Source organism: Ictidomys tridecemlineatus, chromosome X, assembly GCF_052094955.1.
Source record: "Ictidomys tridecemlineatus isolate mIctTri1 chromosome X, mIctTri1.hap1, whole genome shotgun sequence".
Classification (NCBI taxonomy): domain Eukaryota; kingdom Metazoa; phylum Chordata; class Mammalia; order Rodentia; family Sciuridae; genus Ictidomys; species Ictidomys tridecemlineatus.
The window spans coordinates 1,846,039-1,867,051 of NC_135493.1; the positions used below are offsets into that span (position 1 = coordinate 1,846,039).

General features: G+C 53.6%; 3 protein-coding genes across 8 annotated transcripts; 1 reads left to right on the forward strand and 2 right to left on the reverse strand.

Annotated features, from left to right (window-relative positions):
* Positions 1 to 1,834: 1,834 nt before the first annotated feature.
* Positions 1,835 to 5,700, reverse strand: Ssr4 (signal sequence receptor subunit 4). Of its 4 annotated transcripts, none has more exons than XM_078034069.1 (6): positions 5,451 to 5,700; positions 3,557 to 3,672; positions 2,762 to 2,836; positions 2,525 to 2,614; positions 2,206 to 2,285; positions 1,835 to 2,004 (listed from the first exon to the last, which is right to left on the reverse strand). In XM_078034069.1, exons 1-6 carry the CDS (start codon positions 5,515 to 5,517, stop codon positions 1,956 to 1,958), a joined length of 477 nt encoding a protein of 158 aa, XP_077890195.1. In that variant the 5' UTR covers positions 5,518 to 5,700; the 3' UTR covers positions 1,835 to 1,955. The 4 variants fall into 4 exon arrangements, with proteins under 4 accessions (XP_077890195.1, XP_005340663.1, XP_005340662.1 ...); XM_005340606.5 differs by having other exon boundaries at positions 2,206 to 2,271; positions 5,451 to 5,699; XM_005340605.4 differs by having other exon boundaries at positions 2,206 to 2,271; positions 3,557 to 3,675; positions 5,451 to 5,699.
* Positions 5,701 to 5,809: 109 nt separating this feature from the next.
* Positions 5,810 to 14,860, forward strand: Idh3g (isocitrate dehydrogenase (NAD(+)) 3 non-catalytic subunit gamma). Of its 2 annotated transcripts, XM_005340607.5 has the most exons (13): positions 5,814 to 5,955; positions 9,973 to 10,014; positions 10,340 to 10,351; positions 10,616 to 10,713; positions 11,066 to 11,178; positions 12,335 to 12,395; positions 12,519 to 12,651; positions 13,048 to 13,181; positions 13,487 to 13,589; positions 13,670 to 13,816; positions 14,118 to 14,212; positions 14,300 to 14,360; positions 14,653 to 14,860. In XM_005340607.5, the coding sequence occupies exons 1-13, from the start codon at positions 5,875 to 5,877 to the stop codon at positions 14,752 to 14,754; spliced, it is 1,182 nt and encodes a 393-aa protein (XP_005340664.1). In that variant the 5' UTR covers positions 5,814 to 5,874; the 3' UTR covers positions 14,755 to 14,860. The 2 variants fall into 2 exon arrangements, with proteins under 2 accessions (XP_077890196.1, XP_005340664.1); XM_078034070.1 differs by lacking the exons at positions 10,340 to 10,351; positions 14,300 to 14,360 and having other exon boundaries at positions 5,810 to 5,955.
* Positions 14,861 to 14,889: 29 nt separating this feature from the next.
* Srpk3 (SRSF protein kinase 3) lies at positions 14,890 to 20,988 on the reverse strand. Of its 2 annotated transcripts, none has more exons than XM_078034068.1 (15): positions 19,611 to 20,988; positions 19,409 to 19,539; positions 19,122 to 19,230; positions 18,926 to 19,013; positions 18,525 to 18,612; positions 17,890 to 17,996; positions 17,651 to 17,816; positions 17,524 to 17,549; positions 16,913 to 17,018; positions 16,583 to 16,822; positions 16,400 to 16,500; positions 15,842 to 15,949; positions 15,697 to 15,766; positions 15,517 to 15,609; positions 14,890 to 15,350 (listed from the first exon to the last, which is right to left on the reverse strand). In XM_078034068.1, exons 1-15 carry the CDS (start codon positions 19,739 to 19,741, stop codon positions 15,166 to 15,168), a joined length of 1,749 nt encoding a protein of 582 aa, XP_077890194.1. In that variant the 5' UTR covers positions 19,742 to 20,988; the 3' UTR covers positions 14,890 to 15,165. The 2 variants fall into 2 exon arrangements, with proteins under 2 accessions (XP_077890194.1, XP_005340660.1); XM_005340603.4 differs by having other exon boundaries at positions 16,913 to 17,042.
* Between the last annotated feature and the right edge of the window lie 25 nt (positions 20,989 to 21,013).

Sequence of the window (21,013 nt, forward strand, 5' to 3'; positions counted from 1 at the left end):
AATAGGGAAGACTAGTTCTCCCATTCCACAGCCAAGGGTGTGGTACACCAAAATCAGCCTCCTGCCCCTGGGAGGGAATATGTGGAAACCAAGGCCAACTGTTCCTTCCTCTGGGGACTCACTTCCCCATTATTCTTATGGGGTATTCACAGGATATGGGCCAAGATGGGCCCAGAGCCTGGAGTCCTTTGGCCATCTCAAGGAGAAGTGGCGCCAGGAGGGCTGGTAGCACTTGGCTACTGATGCCCTGGAACAGTGTCTTCACATTTGGGTCCTACTACCATCAGACTGCCTGGTTGAGCCAGAACCAAGAAAAGCAACTGGGCTGCCGTCTTCCTGCATAGGCTAGGCTGCTGGCAGAACATAAAGAATAGTCATTCCTTAGCAGCCAGGGGAGCAGCTACTGCTCCCAGCACTGGGTTTTATCCCTGGACTCCAGAAAGCTCATCTGCTGCCTGAGCTAGTATGTTCTGATCCCCTTGGGCCCAACTCTTTAGTTGTGCCCACCTCAACCCACTTTCCTATAGTCTAGAGGAGGCCCCTTAGCAGACCTGGGTAGGTGGACAAGCCCACCCTCACACCCTCCTACTCCTTCCAGCCCTCCTAGGCCTGTGGCAGAGCCTAGGCAGGGGAGGGAGCCTGGATACTGTCCTCCCAGCAGGCTCGGGGCCTTGCCTCCTTTTTCTGGAATGGCTATACCATTTCCTCTGTAACGGCCAATGGTGACTGTGTTCTCAGGTACCAGGACATTACCGACTAGTCTCAAGAATTCCCTGACACCCTGTAGTAGGCAGTCATGCAGCTGGAAAGGGTTCACAGAATTTGCACCCAGCCCCTTTGGACCCCAGGGTGCTTACTTATTGCCACTGACCATGCAAGTAGCTGGAAGGGTGAGCTGGAGCATTGTCCACACGCACATGCATGGATTCCTGCCTGATGTGCTGAAGGCACTGGGTATTCATGAGGGATCACTAGGAGGGAGTAGTGGGCTTTCCAAGATAGGGGAGTCTGTTTTCTAAATACCCATGCTAGGGGATGGGATTGTGGCTCAGTGGTAGAGCGCTTGCCTACCATGTATGAGGCACTGGGTTTGATCCTCAGCACCACATAAATGTAAAATAAAGATATTGTGTCCACCTAAAAACTAAAAAAAAAAAAAATATGTATATATATTAAATAAATAAATAAGAAAGTGGCCAAGGTGTTGAGTTTGGAGGCAGCTTCTGCCTGGACAGCTGTGGGGTGTTGAGGCACATACCAGATTTAACTCCATCTGCAAGATGGGACCTCACTGCTCAGCAAAGCACTGCAAAGTACCTGTATGTGACTCATGCCCCAGGCTCCAAATAGAAGCCATTGTGAAGATGACAAGTGTCCATGGCACACACTAAAGGATTATGGGTAAACTAGAAAAGTCTCTGCCTTCTCTGGCCAGGCTAGAGTACATGCCATTCCTAAAGGCACAGGTGCAGCAGAGTAGCACCCCATGCTTCCCAGCCGGAGGCAGGATCAGAGGTCATAGGGACTTGTCCCAGGCCAACCATGGGAAGAGGCCCCATTAAGAGGCCAGATAGAGGGCTGACAGCTCTGCCACAGGGGACCAGGTGAGAACAGGAGAGAACAAAGCAGTCTTCACTGAGGGGGTCAGGTGCTGGGAAGGAAAGGGATGGATCCATGCCCAACATGCCAGCAACCAGGACAGACACAGAGAAGGTGGACATAGGACACTATGGGGAAGGTTTGACCTCTGCTGTTGAGGAGGGCAAAGGGCACACTGGGTGCCCAGCTCTCCTAGTGTGAGGAAGGCATGGCAATGTCAGCCAGGAGCCCTGTGTTCCAAATGTACTCATGACAACCAGTGACTGTTTATTGAAAGAAGCAAAGCTGGGGGTGCCACCCTTAGGCCTGGATGTGGCTCTTCGCACTGAAGGCCAGGTAGTAGATCACTAGGCCAATTACTGCAGCCAGTACCTCGGTGGAGACCCAGGGCCCATTCCAGGCACCCTGAAAGAAAAAAGACCAAAAGCTTAGCTCAGGGGAGTAGATCCAGTCACCCGCCCTCAGGGCACACAAGGCACACTGGTTAATGATGGCCCAACAGGTAGAGCTGGGGCTGCAAAGGAAGAGAACTTTCCCTCAACCCCCAACCCTCTTAAAAAGAGGTGTGCCACATATTAAGTGTTCCCCTGGGAGTAGGACACTCACCCTATGGTCCACGCTGACTGTGAACAGGGGTGGGATGATTGAAATGTCCTCATTATTTCTCTGAGCCTGCAAGGGAGGTACTGGGGTCAGGGAACACTTAATGGGTTGTCTAGGTGGGGTGGAGAGGGGCAGGAAAGGCAGGAACACAGAAGAACAAAGGAGAGAAAGGAGGAAGTAACAGGTGGGACGAGTGGAGTAGGAGCACAGGAAGACACCCACCCAGCCCATCCTGCTCCACATGAGTGAGCTCCCTAGAGGGCTGAAGCTGCAGGAGGGCAGGGCTTGCCCTCCCTCACTGGGGCCTCCAAGCAATACTTACCTTCCTTAGGAGGCTGTAAGACTCCTCATCGAAGAATCTGACCTCATAGGTGCCTGCATGGGCGCTCTTATGGTCTAAGCTCCAGGACACCTGGTTGAGTGTGTTTGGTAGGGGGTGGGCACAGTGGACACCTGAGGGGCCACCCTACCAATGCTGACATAGTATCAATACAAGCAGCCTTCAAGTCATGCTCACGAGCAGGTAGCCTTCCCTGACCCTTGGCTCAGCATCCCTTACCTGATAACGGCCCACATCCTGGCCCCTGGTGACAGGGAACTGTTTTCCACTGACATCAGCATAAAGAGCCATGTTCTGGATGAGGAGACAAAGAGAGAGTCATCATCATCTTCTGTGGATGCAGGCAGAGACCCCATCGTGTTACCTACAGCAGTGTCAGGAATGTAGGCAGGGAGGCCAGGCCTATCTGGGGGTTGCAGTGTGCTTGGTAGGGGCCACCATGTAAGAACCATAAGGACAGGCCTACCATAACCTGGAGCTGTATTAGGAACCCAACCACTGCCCTGTCACTGTCTTTTCTGTCTCTTCCTGGGGGAAAATCCCCCATAAGTCTGTTAACTGTGAACAGAAGACCCATGATGAAAACGTCCTTGTTATTTCTCAGCACCTAAAACGAAGATGCTAGGGTCAAGGAGTGCCTAAGAGGAATTTAACTCAAGGAGTGTTATAATTTAACAAAACACCCACAAGGACACACTCTTGCAAACAACAACCAGAAAAGAGAGGGAGGGGCCTGAACCCAGCCCTTTCTCATGTTCCAGACATTCATGTTTGAAACATGGGTATCTCTGTAAGGTTACTGCATGGAGGGAAAGCAAACATGAGCAAGTTAGGAAATGCTCTTAAATACTCGCTAAGATCTGTCCTTGCTGTGCCCTTATCTCTCCTGCACCCCCAAGAATTGGAATCCTTATTCTCCCTGTCAACATGGCCCTTGGGTCAGATTTTGTCAATTGCCAATGAGAAGAATCATTCCCACTCCACACCCTCCTGACTGAAGCCCCATTGTCTCACCTGAACCCTGTTCTTGCATGTCAGGGAGATCTCCACGATGAAGACAGTCTCCGTGGAAATGACGGCATCTGAAGTGGTATAGTAGGAAGGGGTGATCTGGGGCTCCACACAGGCCTCTGCTGTAGGGAGAAGACAAAGCTGGCTTATGTGTGCTAGGCTGGTCTGCCCCAGCTCTGCCTCCCAGGTCCAGTCAGCTGAGGACACACAGGTCCTTCTGCCCCCGTCAGGTGTGGACTGGGGGACCAATCCCAGTGCTCATGCATAAGTACAGTAAGTACAGTGAAAAAGGGGAGTCTGATGGCTATGAAGGCAGGAAACAGTGGGGCAAGAAAACCTTCCTGGTCAGCCAGGTAAAGAGGTGGACCTCAATGCAATGGCAAGGGAAGAGAAAGTGCATGTATTTGAGGAGCATGAACAGGCTGGATTCACTGCACCACGCATGTTAGTGCCTGGACCTATGAAGGGGAAGCCATATAACTAACCTACCTGGGTACGGTACACCCCAGCAGCTCAGGGAGCCAGGCTAGCCTCAATGTAGAGCCATGAACTGCCCAGACAACTTACTGAAAGCATCCTCAGCAGAGACACCAAGCAGAGTGGTGGCAAGGTACAGGAGCTTTCAAGATAAGGAAAAGGGTCTAGGTTCCCAGCTGGTTGACAGAAGGCCAAGAATAGCCTCAGTGGTTCCCAGGGTCAGCAAATGGGAGGGGCTCTGGATTTAGGCACAGAACTTGTTCCTGTAAATTCAGCAGCCCAGAGAAAAAGGAGCCAACTGTAGCCATCTCCATACCCACAGACAGCCACAGGAAAAGAAGAGTGCTACCTATGTCAGAGGGCATGAAGCAAACACTACCCTAAGCGGGAAAAGTTCTCAACCAACTGCTCTCTGAATGTGATGACCTGGCAAAATAATGGCTTAAGTTAAGGAAGTCAAGAAAAGACTTTGGGTCTGGACAGCAGAAGGAAAATGCCTACAAATGGTAGTGAAGGATGGTTCTCAGGGGCCAGATACCATAGTGTTCTGTGTGCACACTGTGAAGCCTCTGAAAGGTTTTATAGTCAGGTTTATCCTTTTAAAAAATTCCTGGCTATGGCCTTGAGGAATTCCTGAGGGGTGGGTGGGAAATGTATGGGCAGGGAGGCCAGTTAGGCTGATGCTGGCCTTGAAGTATTCAGGAAACTGTATGGTCAAAAGGCAGTTCCTGCCCAGTCTAGGCCCCCACACCTGATGCAGCTACTGCCAACAACCTCATAAATACACTGGACTCATCCCCCCCACTGAGGTGTTAAGAGTCACTCACGGATGTAAATCAGTGAGACTGTGGCTCAACTTAGCTGAGAACCCTAGGATGAACACACCAAGAGTGTCAGGGAAAGTCAACAGCTCCCTAACTTGCCTGGTGCTCCTGCTGTCCCTTGTCTGGACTGTCCTTGCTCCTTCTCACTTAGCTCTCACTTTCCTGGGGAAGCCTGGCTTGCACCGCACAGGCTCAGGTGGTTCCTCTCTGCCAGCCCTGTTTCTCACCGTTATTGCTCCGTGCTGTATAGCCTTGCTCCCGTCCCACTACCCTCTGAGACAGGGAGCAGGAGCAGGGACTTGTGTCACCTTCCCTGTTGGAACTGGTGGCCAAGAGAACGATGCTGGCATTGGGATTCTCCCATAAGCAGACGAGAAGGATGTCTGTTTCTTCCAGCAGCCCGGCTGCTAGGTAAACGTGTGTGTGGTACGTTGGTCCCTGCACCCCGAGGCCACCTGCCTCTCAGAGGAAGGCCCGGCCGGTAGCCATAAGCCTCGGGAAGGGCCAGACCCCTGCTTCTCCCGTACCCCTTCACCCCCCAGCACCACCTGCCGTGGGACAGGCTCGCCAGAAACAAGCTCCGGCCAGGCCGCTACCTGAGCAGCAAGAGAGCCCGGACAGCAGGAGTAGCGCCAGGGCGCCGAGAGATGCCATCGCCGCCATCGCCTCTTCTCTGCCGAGAGAAAAAGAGAGCGAGCTCCCCTAACACGCGGGGCAGACGAGGAAGAGCGACGCGTAAGCGGCTGCGACAGCCAATCGCGGCCAAGCAGGCCGGGTCGGGCCTCGTGACGTCGCTGGCGGCACTGACGTGTCCCCTCCCCGAGCCAGAGGCCCAGCCGGCCGCGCCCCCCACTCAAGATGGCGGCAGCGGTACTGAGGGCACCGGAAGGGGGCGTGGGAACCGGCGCGGCCTCGCGCGTGCGCAATGCTGGACCGGTGCCCTCAGGATTCTCGCCCTGCAGATCTCTCGCGAGAACAGTGTCTTAACGTTGGAACCTGCTGCGGCTCTCACTTTCTGTCATGGCGCTGAAGGTGGCGACGGCCGCCGGTGGCGCTGCGAAGACAGTGCTCAGGCCAGCCCTCCTTTGTCGTCCTTGGGAGGTGAGTGGGGAACGGGACACCGGACAGCTGCAGCACTTGCTGGGGTCCTTGCACCCCATTGGAGCCGGGACAGGGACAGCCGCTCTTTGAGCAGAATGGAGTTCGATTGGCTGCGGATCTCGAGAGGGGCGGGGAAGAGCGCTGTGCGCCGGGGTTCATTGGCCACCTCTGCTGTCAGTGACGGGATTGGCCAAAGTTGGCCCTGGTCTGGCTCCGCCAGGGGTCTGTATTTCGTGGCGGGGGCTGTGGGTGGGCCGCGGCGGCTGAGTGTCACCTTCTTGGTGTGCTTGTGGGAGCCCTCCTGAGGTGGTCACGTGTCCCGGCCCCGCCTTGTTCATGCCGCCTTGGGTATCCCGTTCTATACTCAATTCCTCCTCGGGTTTCCCAAGTGGACCGCTTTGCCGCCTGCCCTAGTGCATAATTGGACTTAGCCAGTCACCCCTGATCCCTCCCACATTCTTACATTCCCAGACTCCTCTCTCCCCAAGCGCTAGTAATGAGAAGTCAGGGTTTCCGAAGCTGCGGCAGGGGTTGGGGGGTGCTAGAGACTGCAGGGTCTTTGCTTCCTCAGTTCTGCATTTGGTATCTTGTTTATTCTGGTCCGATTCTTCCCTTCTCAAACATGTTTGAGATGAGGATAGCTTAGGTCCTGGTTAGCACTACATAGCGGCTACAAGCAAATATTGGCCCTGGGGTATAAGAGGTATGACCTCCGAGCCTTGCTCCCCCACTGACCCACTGCTTGGCCTTAGGCCAGGCTCCTCCTCCTCCTTTGGGTTCCAATTTCCCTTCTGTCCAGTGAAGGGAGATGACTTCTTATTCTCAAAGGATCCTGCAAATTTTGACCTTCTAGAACTCCATGATTTTGTAAACACTTCCTGTGGATGCTTCCATTTGCCAAGGCTCTCCCCTCTGTCCTCTGGGGGAGACTGCTTATGCATTATGAAATTCTCTTTAAAATGCTGACTTCTTCCACATCACTAATGAAAGAACAGCAACATGTAAAGGATTTCTAGAGTCCTCGATGGTACCTGCAGGCTCTTGGTGAAGACATTTCTCTCCTCCCTGACCCCCCCCCCATGTGTAGGTGCTTGTGGATGCCCTTGGGGTGGTAGTAAGGAACAGCGAACAGTTCATAGGCAGATGGAGCCTTGCCCTGAGACTGGTTGTCCTGGGCAAACCTTATAAAGGAACTCCAGATTTAGGGTCCCACTTGTTGGGACCTCCTTGGAAAACATGCAGCCACTATTGGCACTTGATCCAACAGAAAAGTGCCAAAGAGAAGCTATATAGTAAGATGTGGCATGTGGGAGCCCTTCAGCAGGAGCATGCTGCATCCTGGACCCTTGTTTCTGTGGAACTATCAAAAGATGATGGATGATACATGCCTGTGTACATCCCAGCCTGCCTCATACTGGGCTCCTTTGGTAGCTTCATGGGGCAAGCTAGGTATGAGGCAGAACCTTTGTAACCTCCTGAAGGAAGATGCCTGCATCTATATTGAGCAAGGTCAGGGAAGTCTCTCTCTGAAGAGTTCTCTGGGACTTTGGCCAGAGCCCAGTGAAACATCTGGCATAAGAAGCAAGTGTGGGAGAGGTTCAGCCCTGGTGGCATACATAGGCAGGACTGCATAGACTTCAAGCCAGACCTGTAGGCCTTCAGGATACTGGCTCATTGCTACAGCTAAACAGGGCCCAGGAGGAATTAATTGCTGGGAGGTGCAGGGGTAAACCCTATATTCTCCAACAACAATAGCTTTGAACTCTGTCTGATCTGAGGGTCTGATAGGGTGAATGGGGCAGTTGTCCCTTAGCACAACCCCTGCTGCCCTATTGGGACCTGTGAACAGCTCACATACCTGCTTTCCAGCAGTCACATGAAATAGGGATTTCAGATGGGGCTATGAAGCCATCTTGAGAGTAGCAGATGGTGGATTTGGACTGAGATCTGCCTGGTTGCCATCTATCTCTTCATTTTCTGATGTGCTTGTTCAGTAAGGAAATGTCCCTTGTGTGACAACTCTGGATCAAGCACTTAGAGTGAGAAGAGTGACAGTGGGAGACAAGAGAGGTATGACCTCTGCTCTTAGAGGATGGGAAGAGAGCAATACTTCAGTAAACTAGGGAGGTGTTCCTTAATGGTGGTTGGAAGGGAATAGGTAAAGCTTTGGGAGCCCAGCTTGGCAGCTTTTGGACATCAGGGAAAACTCTCTGGGGGTAGGCCATAAACTGCCTTCTCCAAGCTTGTATTGAGAGACTACAAATAAGATGAATCCAGATGTTGACAAGTGCTAGAAAGAAAACAAAGTCTCAAGTGTGTCTATGGCTGCAAATTCATGTGCCACACAGATAACGAGGTGCCCTTGGGACTGTGGTCTCAGTTGGTCACCCCCTCCTAGCTTGGGCCAGTGACTGGCATACTGCATTGCTAGCATTTGGGCAAGTGGATCCCTTGTTAATGCAAGTCAGGTGGACCCAGATGGAGAATGATTAGATTCTATGTGAGCCTTCGGGACTTCTAGTAGAAAGGCACAGCTCTTTAGAAGATGGCCACAGTGCCTCTGCCAATGGCTACAACACTCTGCTGCTGCCTAGTGGGCAAGTGGCAGGACTTCCCCAAATAACAAAGAGTACCTTGGCTCTGTACTATCTCCTTGGGTGTGTTCCCAGGTGGAGCACATCAGGGAAGGGAGGAAAGTTCTCCTGCAGCAGGGTCTGGGACACAGGCTTCTCCCTTGAAGACAGTGAGTCACTTCTCAGCACCTGGCCTGTTTGGCCTAGGCAGCTTTTACTCTGAACTTGTCAGATGTGGCTCTGGCATGGCCAGACAGCTGTTTCCTACTTAGGGGGTTGGGGACATTCATCATCCAGGCCATGAAGCAGCTTGCAGTCCTTTACAAAAGCCTTCCTAGAAATTGGTTTCTGTCATGAGTCTTCCAGAAATGGCTGCATTTCCCTACACATTCATGTTTAAGTTTTCTTCTGAAGGGCCATTCCCTAGGGAGTGATAGTCCTTGTCACAGAGCAGCTGGTTGCTGTCTTCTCCTTATCTCCCGGTTCTGTTTTTACTGTAGTGACTGTGTAATAAGGAAAAATGACAAGGGCTGGGGATGTGGCTCAAGTGGTAGCGCGCTCGCCTGGCATGCGTGCGGCCCGGGTTCGATCCTCAGCACCACATACCAACAAAGATGTTGTGTCCACGGAGAACAAAAAAATAAATATTTAAAAAATTCTCTCTCTCTCTCTCTCTCTCTCTCTCTCTCTTCTAAAAAAAAAGGAAAAATGACAAAATATATGATAACATTATTGTTATGGCCCTGTGATTTGTTGTAATGATTTCTGTTTTGCACCACATTTACTTTGCCAATTTTTCCTTGTTGTAGACATCACTGGACAGCAATAATTGGCCAAAAAAGAATCAAAAGCAAAAAAAGGGGGGGCAGGGAGACACAAAGCTTTTTTTTTTTTTGAGAGAGAGAGAGAATTTTAATATTTATTTTTTAGTTTTCGGTGGACACACATCTTTGTTTGCATGTGGTACTGAGGATCGAACCCGGGCCACATGCATGCCAGGCGAGCACGGTACTGCTTGAGCCACATCCTCAGCCCACAAAGCTTTTTTTTTTTAATATTTATTTTTAATTGTAGTTGGACACAATACGTTTATTTATTTATTTTTATGTGGTGCTAAGGATCAAACCCAGGGCCTCACATGTGCTACATGAGTGCTCTACTGCTGAGCCATAATCCCAGCCTGGGACACAAAGCTTTTTAATAAACTGACCCAAGAGCCAAAGGAGGCGTGAAGCATTGGAACAATTTCGAGTGGTGCTCCAAGGGCCAGTCACTGGCAATGGGCTTTAGAGCCAACCTTCCTGGGCACATTGTGTGCTGGTGATGCACAGGTGGGGTTTGTTTGGGCATGTGGGGCTAATCCTTTCTCCCTGTCAAGAGACCTTGGCCAACTTGACTCTCAGGGATGGACAACCAACACTTTGATTTGGGTTCTCTTTGGCAGGTTCTGGGTACCCATGAGGTCCCTCGGAGGAGTATCTCCTCAGTAAGTACCTGCCTCCCAGGGGCGTGTGTGCCTAAGTGTGAGTATAATTGTCCATATGTTGGGGGGTGCACAAGTTTGTGTGTGCAATTGTGTGCACATGCAGTGTGTGTATACACATATGCATGCACAAGTGCCCATGCCTCTTTGCTCCCTGCCTTCGTGTCCTTCCCTCTGAGGCACAGTCTCCAGAGGTTACTCATACCTCACCCTTCCCTAAGTTGTGCTAGACATTGTCCCCAGGGAAAAGACCCCGGTTTCTCCGTCACAGCCTTGTTCTTCCAACCTTGGCTGATCCATGTCTTCTTCCTTTCTGTCTTCCTTCTAGCAACAAACAATTGTGAGTATTCTTCTTTTCCTCTGAGTTAGATCTGGGGGGGTGTTTTAGTTGCTTTGGGTGGGCCTGGGGGCTGCTGCTGACCAGGGACTCAGATGATCAGTCCTGTTTGGGATGGGGATACACCAAGCTAGAACCACACGGTTGGCCAATGTATGGAATCATTGCTGGTGGGAAGAAAGGAACTAGCTTGAGCCCCTGGGTTGCTGAGCCAGTGAGCATGTGGAAATATCCAAAGGCCCGTCTTTACCCTCTCCATCTTTCCAGCCTCCATCGGCTAAGTATGGTGGACGACACACAGTGACTATGATTCCAGGAGACGGCATTGGGCCAGAGCTCATGTTGCATGTTAAGTCTGTGTTCAGGTATGGAGACCTCAGGCCACTTTTTCTTGCCTTGACCCCTAGGGAAGGTCATGCCCTAGCTCCAACAGAGGGCCCTGAGAACTTTGTCCCAGTAAGGGCAGTGAGCCCAGAAGCCACTAGCCAGGACTTTTCCTGAGCATTTAGCAAGGTGGTGACAGGAAAGCTTCCATTCCCACCAGGCTGGCTTTATATGGGAGGGTGGCAGTCCTGCTCACTGCATTGTAGAGCTCAAACATGTCCTTATCATTTGGCGTGGGTGGGCCTAGTCCCCTCTCAGCTAGAGCCTGGGCATGTTTCCTGGAGGAGGTATGGGAGGCCCTGAGCCAGCCACCCTGACCCAGCTCTGCCCCAGGCATGCATGTGTGCCCGTGGACTTTGAAGAAGTGCATGTAAGCTCCAATGCCGATGAGGAGGACATTCGCAATGCCATCATGGCCATCCGTCGGAACCGTGTGGCCCTGAAGGGTAAGCTCAAGGGCCAGGTAGGGTTCTGCACTGAGTTCTTTTATGTCCAAACCTTTTTTGGGGGTGGGGGGTGTACCAGGGATTGAACCCAGAGGCACTTAACCACTAAGCCACATCCCCAACCCTTTTTATTTTTTATTTTGAGACCAGGCCTTGCTAATTTGCTGAGGCTGGCCTCAAATTTGTGATCCTCCTGCCTCAGTCTCTCGAGTCACTGGGATTACCGGCCTGCACCACCATGCCCAGCCCAAGGTGACTCTTGTGGGGACCCATGGCTCCAATTTTGGGATTTTTCTGTCTAGAGAGGGCCCTTGTGCTTAGAGTCTGAATAGAAACTTCTGTATGCCTGCTGATGCTGTGACTCCCATGAGGATTCTGGTAGCCCCTCCTGAGTTTGTCTTGGTTGGGCTCAGGTCCTCTGCGTTCTTCAGCTCATCTGCTCTGTAAGGAGATTGTGAGCAGTGATGAACCAGGTGGAGCCGTAGGTGCTGGTAGTCAAGTTGAAGAGTATACATGGCAGCTACAGAGTGCCCTAGGCACTCTGGGTGAAGGAAGTCTGGGTAGGGGCAGCTCAGAGAAGCAGGTGTTCCTCTTGGGCTGTCAAAAAGGCTTTTCTGCTGGTTAACCTCTATCTACCTTCTCTTAGTGGCTGCTGGCCTCTGGGACTCACTGGGCCCCTGCTTCCATTCTCGGTGCCTGGGCCACGTGACAGAGCCTGGCGTTTTCCAGGCAGACCCTGACTGTCCCTGAGCCTAGGAGTAGTCCCATTTAAAGTCACTTTGATGGTTCTGGCTTGGCCAGCCAGCCTGCTGATAAGCAGGAATGGTCACTTTCTATCAGGGCAGATCCTGGGCAGGGAGTGGTAGGGTCTCCTTGCCAGCTGCCAATTGGATTTATTCATTCATTTAGTAAATATTTACTGAATGCCTGCTATGAGCCAAATGCTTTTCTGGGTCCTCAGAATCCATTGGTAAAAAACCACACACGCATCTACCCTCATTGGAAGTTGCATCCTAGTGTTCTGTGAAGTATTCTGATGTGAAAGCCATCTTTTCCTCCAGTTGAGCAGCCTTCAGTTCACATCCCCTGGGCCAAGCAAAGGGATTTGGGGCCAGGAGCCCCTCTCCAACTTGCCTGTCTTATTTTCGTTCTGTAGGTAACATCGAAACAAACCATAACCTGCCACCATCTCACAAATCCCGAAACAACATCCTTCGGTGAGAGCCAAGTACATGGGGTGGTGGCTCAACAAAGCCCAGGGTCGGCTGTGCCAGCAGAGTCATACCTCCAGCCAGCTGCCATTCAGGCCTAGCCTGCCTCTTTCTCTGTCCCCCTTGTAGCACAAGCCTGGACCTCTACGCTAACGTCATTCACTGTAAGAGCCTGCCAGGTGTGGTGACCCGTCACAAGGACATAGACATTCTCATTGTGCGGGAAAATACAGAGGGCGAGTACAGCAGCCTGGAGCATGAGGTGCGCAAAACCAAGTGACTGTGGCTGGGGCTGTAGCTCAGTGGTAGAGCACTTGCCTAGCATGTGTGAGCACTGGGTTCAATCCTCAGCACCACATAAAAATAAAAAAATAAATAAACAAACAAATAAATAAATAAATAGGATATTGTGTCCAACTACAGCTAAAAAAAAATATAAAAGCAAAACAAAAAACAGGTGACCCTGTTGGATTATGGAAATCTGGGGATATGCTCAGCCAGGGTCAGTGTTGAAGAGAGACCTTAAGGAACCAGGAAGAGGTGGTCCCCAAAGGACAAGGGTTGTACCTAAGGGAGAAGCCAGAAGTACTCAGCAATAGGGCTATGTCCCATAGCACCCCCCATTGTGCTGTTCACTAATCTCCTGGCCCCTTCTCAGAGCGTGGCAGGAGTGGTGGAGAGCCTGAAGATTATCACCAAGGCCAAGTCCCTACGCATTGCCGAATATGCCTTCAAGCTAGCCCATGAGAGTGGGCGCAAGAAGGTGACAGCTGTGCACAAGGCCAACATCATGTATGTAAACTGATCCTCCTACCCACTCTTTAGTCATCCTTCAGGCAGTTGGAGTGGCCTGTTTTCAGGGACTCGGGATCTAGGACAATGTCTACCCTCCAAGGGTCCACACCCAAGAGTGTATCCTACTGTCCCTGAAGTCTTTGGCTTCACTACAGAACACACTTAGTGGGACAAAATTATGCACATTTTGCAAATGGAGGGGTAGGTTAGAATTTAACCTTCAGGCCCTCTGTATGCCCTGTTCCTCTGCCTGTGATGATGGATCAAGCTGGTGTCCTTTGTCCCTCCTCATCTCCCTCTAGGAAACTGGGTGATGGGCTCTTCCTCCAGTGCTGCAGGGAGGTGGCTGCCCGCTACCCCCAGATCACCTTTGAGAACATGATTGTGGACAACACCACCATGCAGGTAGGGACCCACCTAACTCCACAACTTCCTGCCCTGGGCACCCTGGGCTTCTCACACTTAGCTCTCTCCTTGCTCCACAGCTAGTGTCCCGGCCCCAGCAGTTCGACGTTATGGTGATGCCCAATCTCTACGGCAACATTGTTAACAATGTCTGCGCAGGGCTGGTTGGAGGCCCAGGCCTGGTGGCTGGGGCCAACTATGGCCATGTGTATGCTGTATTTGAGACGGTGAGTGCCTGGATGCCACCATCTTTCTCTTACAGCAGCCTTGTTGGATTGTTAATTCACACCCCTCATAATGGTGTGTAAACATGAGCACTATCTAAATCCCAAATATTTCCAGCACCCCAAAAGAAAACACTTCATCCATGAGCAGGCTCTCCTCATTTCCTCTCCCCAGCCCCTGGCATCCCTTCATTTGCTTTCTATCTAGAGTTATGCCTCTGCTAGGCATGTCACATGAGTATAATCATCTGCCCCTATGCCCTTGATGTTTTCCATCCACTCTACTTTGTCCTTCCTTTTCCAGGCTACAAGGAACACAGGCAAGAGTATTGCCAATAAGAATATTGCCAACCCCACAGCCACACTGCTAGCAAGTTGCATGATGCTAGACCACCTCAAGTAAGTAATGTCCCAGTACCCAGCCATGAGCCTCCTGGCCAGCCCTCTAGGCCATGACAACCAAAGTCTGGCTCTTCCCTCTCCTAGGCTTCATTCTTATGCCACCTCCATCCGCAAAGCTGTCTTAGCATCTATGGACAACGAAAATGTAAGGCTCCTCTTGTCCCTTCCTGGCCCCATGCTGTGACCTTCCTTCCTCTAACCCATGTTGAGCTGCTGTGACCAGCCGGAGAGGCTGAAGTCAGTGACCAGCATTGACTGTGTTTCCCAAGGGGAGGGTGGTACCAGGTAGGCTTCTGGGCCTTAGCTGGTACCCCTACCCTCCTGGTGGCATTTCCAGGCCCTGCAAGCTACAGGAGACAGTGGGCAACCCTAATTCACCCTGAGGTGGGGGCAGGTGTTGACATGCCTGATGTACCTAAACTTCCCATCTTCTACAGATGCACACCCCAGACATCGGGGGCCAGGGCACTACCTCCCAAGCCATCCAGGACATCATCCGCCGTATCCGCATCATCAACGGCCGGGCTGTGGAGGCCTAGGCTCTCCCTGGGGCTGTCAGCCCATTCCTAGATCCGCCTTCTCACTCCAGCACCCCCAGTAGGCTTGGTAGGCAGACCCCAAAATAAACCCACTTCTGCCCCAGAACTCAGCCATGTGACTCCCTTACTCCAGGATACTGGTATTTCTGTTCACGCTTTATTAAGAAAGAAACACATACTTTCCCACCAGAGGATCTTCCAGGAGAATTGTGGGCAGAGAAGTTCTGAGACATGGGCCTGGCCCCAGCATTTCTCTCTCCTGCCATGGGTGGGTAAAAAAGCTGGCATTCAGCAGGGTAGGAGAGGGTAGCTCCTACAGGGTGGTGAGAGTCACCCCACTTTCCCTTAAGGCACTGAGAGCTAGGGACAGAGCCAGGCCCAACCCCCTACTGCCTACAGCTACAGTAGGACCTAGGGGTTGAGCCAGGGATGCTGGAGGCAGTCGGCGGCGCTGGCCCGCTTTTCAGGGATGTACTCCATCATGGGCAGCAGGAAGGCGCTGAACTGTGTTGCCTGTTCCAGGGGCCATTCATACTTCTCCATGAGCACCTCATACAGACCCCAGTGCTTGAGATTGTGGATGTGCCGCAGCTCTCCTGGGGGGCCAGGCAGCATTAGGCTGCATCCCCAGGCCAGCTGGCACTTGGACTCTGCTAGGAAAGTCTCTGGCTTTCTGGGAACCAGTGTTCCTTCTATGTAAGAACCCAGGGTCCATGTCCCACCCTTTCCCCAGCCAGGTGGCCTGAGCCCACTGGTCCCCACCTCTTCGGTTGAAGAACTCTCGAGAGTAACGGCCTGACAGAGCAAAGGCTGGGGGGATGTCACCCAGAAGCTCCACGATATGAGCAATGTGGTCTGTGGGCAGAGAGGAAGTTGGCTAGTAGGCAGGTGGCCAGGAGGCCCCAAGGCCCCAAGGCTGAGCCCTCAGCCTGCCTCCCCTACCCTCATCACGACTGTAGTCTTCTCCTGAGTGAGGCTCAAACAGGTAGTCGCCAGTGGCCAGCTCGAAGGCCTGGAATGAATGGGAAAGGTGAAGCTGCTGGCAGGTAGACTGGCCCTGGGCATGAGGGCAGCCCAGTCAGCGTACCATGCATGCTGTGCTCCAGATGTCTGCCGGGGGCCCATACTCAGCACCGATCAGTACCTCCACAGCCCGGTACTGCCGAGTTTGGATGTCCTCAGTGAAGTGCTTGTGCTGGAGGCAAGGGGATCCCTGGGGACAGGAGCTGGGGCCCAGGATGGCCTGCCCCATAACCCCCAGTCCTGCCTCTGGTTCATGCACCCAGGAATTCTGTGGAGCCTACTCTGATCCTTAGGGTCCCCAGGTATGCCGGAATATGTATATATATGTGTGCGCGCGCGTGCACACACACACACACACACACACACACACACACACACACATCTATATTTTCATCCCCTCCTGGTGGGCTGAGGCTGGATCCCTTCCCAGTGACCTCTTGCCATGGGCCCAGTACTGCTGACTGCGCAGGACCCTGCTGGTTGGGGCCAACAGCAGGAAGCAGCACTCAGCTCTGTTTGAGGGTACTGCTATGTGAGCCCATGGCTATACCAATGGGCCCTGTGCCCCACAGGCCCAGTTAGGGCTCCCCAAGAACAGCCTGCCTCCCCAAGGTGCTCATACCACCCAGCAGGCATTGCCCAGATCTGCAATCTTGATCTTGATCTTGTCTGCATTTTGGGGCTCCAGGGGGTTCACCAGGAGGTTTGAGGCACCAAATGGTGCTGGGAATGAAAAGGGAGAGAGAAGTTGAATGGCTCAGCTCCTGTCCCTGCCTGCCCACTGTCTCCTGTTCCCCACACTTACTGCTGGGTGACAGGAGTCCCCCTGTTTCACGCTGATTGGACGAGCCTGAAAGGATGGAGCAGGAGGCCGGCGAGAACAGGGAGCCTGAGAAGCCAGAGGTCTGCGAGCTGGGGCTGAGACTGCGGTCACCCCCAGGGGCAGGGGAGGTGGAGGCTGGGGAGGGGCCAGCCCTGGTGCCCCCAGGATGGCAGCCTGAGGAGGAGGTAGAGCCGCTGCCCCCCTCTAGTCTCGATCCAGAATCTGGGGAGATGGGGCAGAAGTCCTCATGAGCAGACAGCCCATGGCCTGTGCACACACTTGGCAATCCAGTGCCCTCTCCAGGCCACTCACCCTCAGCCTGGGCTGCAGCCTCCATGGCCTCTAGCCTCTGCAGGTCTCGCAGCCGCTCCTCCAGCAGCCGCTTCTGCTGTTTCCGCTTGCGCCTCATCTTCTTCCTCTTATTTTTGGACAGCTTACCAGTCTGCCGCCAGAGTCAGGGTCACCCCCAGGGTTCCCATCCCCCAGCCAGTCTGACAGTGGAAGCTTCCCTGTCTAGCCCAGAACCCAGGAGTCCCCTGGATGGCAGAATATGGTGCCACTACCCTCTACTCACCCCTTGACCTCACCCCTCACCCATCTCCTTACCTCCCCTCCTGTCCCTGCACTTATTCCCTAAAGCTCTGTAGGTTGGAGTGGACATCATGGGCCTGCCTCTAGACTATTCTCTCTCCCCTTCCAGGCCCAGCAAGGGTGGCCTGAAGTAGCCAACAGAAGAAGATGCAGCATCTTTCCACTGAGGCAGTGTTGGGCCCAGTGGCCACAAAAGAAAGTTTGGAGTACATGACCCACCCTGTGTATCACTGGTACCTGGGCCACCCAATGTTTTTGGCTGGCTCTGAGGAGTTGGCCTCCCCTGACATGGAGGGGAGAGGGCACAGGTAGAGAGGAGTGCCCCAACTTACCAAGACCTCCTGGGGGGCAGTGCTGACTGGGGATGCAGGTGGGGTGGAAGGAGAAAAATAAGTGGAGATTCAGTCAGGGACTGAGTGCCTAGAGGCCTGGACCCGGCCCTGCACATGCTTGTGATACCTGTGGAGCGGGATGGGGGTGGGGCCCCTGACTGCTGCCACTCTGTGGCCTCTGCTGCCAGGCGCCTGATGTAGGCATCACCCACACACAGCAGGATGTTTTCAGGCTTGATGTCCGTGTGGATGATCTTACATTTGGTGTGGAGGTAGTCTAAGCCATGCAGCACCTGGGAAGAGCCACATCTGAACTCCAGCATCCCCTCTCAGGCTAGGCCAGCCAGCTGGGGGGATAGCACTCACCTGCCTCACAATGCTCTTCACACAGGGAACAGGCAGACCCTGGTAGTTGGACTTGATGATCCATTTGAGGAGCTGGTGGCCCAGGACCTCCAGCACCATGCACACATCTGGGTACTGGAGTGAAGGGTGGCCAGCGAGCACACAGCTGGGGCACACGCCTTGCCCACCCTCAGCTGAGAGGGGAGAGCAACAAAGCTCAGGCTCCACAGAGGTGGAGGAGGCAGAGCTTGCCATGAGCAGTCTTGGTGGCCACCCCTGTCTTGGTGTTATTATTTATAGTGTCCCTGTCACCATCAGAAGTGTGCCAGTGGGATGGTATGTTTTATGGTCATCCTAGAGATGGCACTGGAGGAGCAGATATGCAGTCCTCAGGCTAACCCTACTCCTATGCAGAGTTAGGCCTTTTTGGGTAACCCCAGCTGTTTGGGGGTAATTCAACATTCACAGATCATCAGCAAGCTGGTTACCCACTCTCGTGCCCCCCCATAGCAACACAAATACCCAAAGGGGTGGGGCTATTTTGTAGTGTTCCTGGGAGAAATAAAGCCCTTTGGTGCAGATCAGCAACTGAGGCCCTGCTAGTTAGGAAGGCAGAAGCTGGCCCTTTGCTGCTCTGCTCATCCTACAAAGGATACGGACTCCATTCACCCCTGAGATCCTGAAGTCATCAATGAGCTGAACGATGGTTTCTCTTTTGGGGTCACTGGGGTCACTGTCCCGGACCTGGAACAAAAGCCAAGGGGCCATAGATGCCTTCAACCCACCCCTCACCAGCTGCTCCCCTTGGCAGTCCCTGGTTGGAAGTACAGGGATAGTGTCTGGCCCCACTTTATGCCCTAGCTGGGTCCCACTGGAAGGAAGAAAAGACAACCTCTCCACCCCGTGTGATCTTCAAGGTTCTCCTACTGCAGAGCCAGCTGGAGCCCGTGCCTCTTGTTGTCCTGTCCCACTCAGCAGAGCCCCAGCAGGCCTTGCACCCATATTGCCAGGCCCAAGGCAGTTCCCAGGAAGCCAGAGCGGTAGGGAGGTGCCTCACACATTTCAGGAGCTTGATCTCATCCACAGCTGTCTCAGTGTAGTGCCCAGCACTCTTCACTACTTTCAGGGCTACAAAGCGCTTGCGCCTGCAATACCAAGACCCTTGTCAGCTGCCGGCCATAGTGGTGGCCTCAACCAAGCCCAAAACGGGATCCCAGCAAGCACCGGGTCCTGGGGACGGAGGGGCCACTCACTGGATGTCCCAGCAGAGCCAGACGGTAGAGAAGTGGCCCCAGCCCAGTTTTCGCACCACGTGGTACCGCCCATTGAACAGGTCACCAATCTTCACTGGGTAGTAGCCACCTGCCGAAGAGAGCCAGTAGATCATCGTGGGGGTGTCTCCCTTCCTGATCCCCAGGACAGCCATCCCTACCAGCCACCCAGCACACGTGGGCCCAGCCTTCAGGCACCCTTTTCCTTCCAGGTTGACCTGAGCTCCTGCATTGGCAATCTGGCCACATGTACCCAAGATTGGCCTCACCCTTGCAATAGTCCTTGGGGTCTTCCTGTTCCTCGTCATCAGAGCCCAGGAGCCCCTGAAGCATTGGAGGTGCTGGTGTAGCTGGGGCTAGTTCAGAGCCTGAGGACTCGGGCCCACAGGAGGCTTGTGAGCTGTGGGTGGAATGGGCGGGCAGTGAGTGCTTGAGGAGCCAGGGACCCTGGACGGCCGGGCTAAGTCATACCTGCTGCTGCTGCCGCCACTGTCGCCTCCGCCGCCACTGCCGCCCGCACTGGCGCTCATCCCGGCCTTGTGGCCCGCGGCTCCGGTGCCCTGGGCGGCTGCTCCTGTGGGGCCTGGCTCTGGCCCGTGCATTTATAACCTCGGCTGCTGATCTCAGTCGCCTTTATAAATAGCCTCCCAGCTGCTCAGCTGTGGGCAAGGTATGTGGTGCAGGGAGGGGGCGGCCCGGCTGACGGTGGCCTGGAGAGCCCGGTCCCCAGGCTTGAGGCCCCCTGCTTCACCCACACCCCAGGGGAAAAGGGGGCCGCTGTGCTGGGTACACCTAGAGACTCAGTCCCTAAGCTGAGTCCCCATGCCCCAGGACCAGCTGAGGGGGGCCTTTACATGAAGACAAAGCAATCCAGAGCCCAGGCCAAGGTGCCTGCACTCCAGGGCTGGCTACTGGGGGCCTCCCATGAAAGGATGTAGTTGACATGGTGACCAGGTCCTCAGGCTGAGCTCCACCCCTTCATACTGCAGGCCACCAGCAGTGCTTTTGGAAGTTTTGGAGCATTCTGGGAGTCCTGGAGGTGACCTCTCCCAATCCTACTGGGAACCCATTCTCTGCCCACTCCTAGTCCTGTTTCCAGGTTTTTATAGGTCCCTAATACAGTGGGAGCCCAGATCTCCCCTGAGTGTTGTGTCTCTGGGGTCCCCCTGACCGAGGGAGTCAGGGGCGGGACCTGAGAGTGACTCATTTCTCCTCCAGAATTGTACCACTGTGGACTGCATGACCTCCCTTCCAGCTCCAGGGCTGGCTACCTGGCTTTCCTGTTTCTGCCAACATTTGTCAGATGCCCACTGTGGGACAGCACTGACCTGTCTACCTTGGGGAACAAACAGCCCACAGCCACTGCCCAAGGACTGGAAGGCAACAGAAGGAGCCTGTGGCCTTAAGGCTGCATCCTGAGAGACCAAGAGGAATTTGGTCCCCAGAAGTATCCAGGGCAGTACAGAGCACATCTATGGCTGAGGCCTGCAGACAGAATGTGCTGGAGACCTCCACATGCTGGCCATGCTTTAGCATGGCTAGGAGCTGGGGGGATAAGAGGCTTTGGTGGCTGAGGGGCCCTGCCTGGAATATGTGGGTGCCAGTGAAGGGTTCCAGTGAGGCTGACAAGCACTTTTGCTTTTAGAAAACGCACTGGATGCTTCTAGAAAAGAATAGAAGGGCTAGACTGGAGATAGGAGGCAAGTTTGGGACTGCTGGGGCTGTCCGCAAATGAAGTGGAGGGGGCTGGGCAGTGACAGTGCTTATTCTGAGATGAGAGACACTTGGTCCAGTGTCCTGTCAGGAAAGAACTGATATGGGCAAGACAGGCATAGATGGAGGGGGCAGCTTTCTTGTGGGCCCTGGGGAGGTTA

Excerpts from the sequence above, each read along its gene's own strand:
- Srpk3 (XM_005340603.4), bottom strand. The coding sequence starts at position 19,741 with ATGCACGGGCCAGAGCCAGGCCCCACAGGAGCAGCCGCCCAGGGCACC. Across the intron at positions 19,231-19,408 it reads CCCCAAGGACTATTGCAAGG|GTGGCTACTACCCAGTGAAG; the intron begins GTGAGGCCAATC and ends TCTCTTCGGCAG. Across the intron at positions 15,950-16,399 it reads TGGGCAATGCCTGCTGGGTG|CACAAGCACTTCACTGAGGA; the intron begins GTATGAGCACCT and ends CCTTGCCTCCAG.
- Idh3g (XM_005340607.5), top strand. The coding sequence starts at position 5,875 with ATGGCGCTGAAGGTGGCGACGGCCGCCGGTGGCGCTGCGAAGACAGTG. Across the intron at positions 12,652-13,047 it reads ACAGCAGCCTGGAGCATGAG|AGCGTGGCAGGAGTGGTGGA; the intron begins GTGCGCAAAACC and ends GCCCCTTCTCAG. Across the intron at positions 13,590-13,669 it reads TGGACAACACCACCATGCAG|CTAGTGTCCCGGCCCCAGCA; the intron begins GTAGGGACCCAC and ends CTTGCTCCACAG.
- Ssr4 (XM_005340605.4), bottom strand. The coding sequence starts at position 5,517 with ATGGCGGCGATGGCATCTCTCGGCGCCCTGGCGCTACTCCTGCTGTCC. Across the intron at positions 2,615-2,761 it reads AGGATGTGGGCCGTTATCAG|GTGTCCTGGAGCTTAGACCA; the intron begins GTAAGGGATGCT and ends ACACTCAACCAG. Across the intron at positions 2,005-2,205 it reads CAGTCAGCGTGGACCATAGG|GGTGCCTGGAATGGGCCCTG; the intron begins GTGAGTGTCCTA and ends TTTTTCTTTCAG.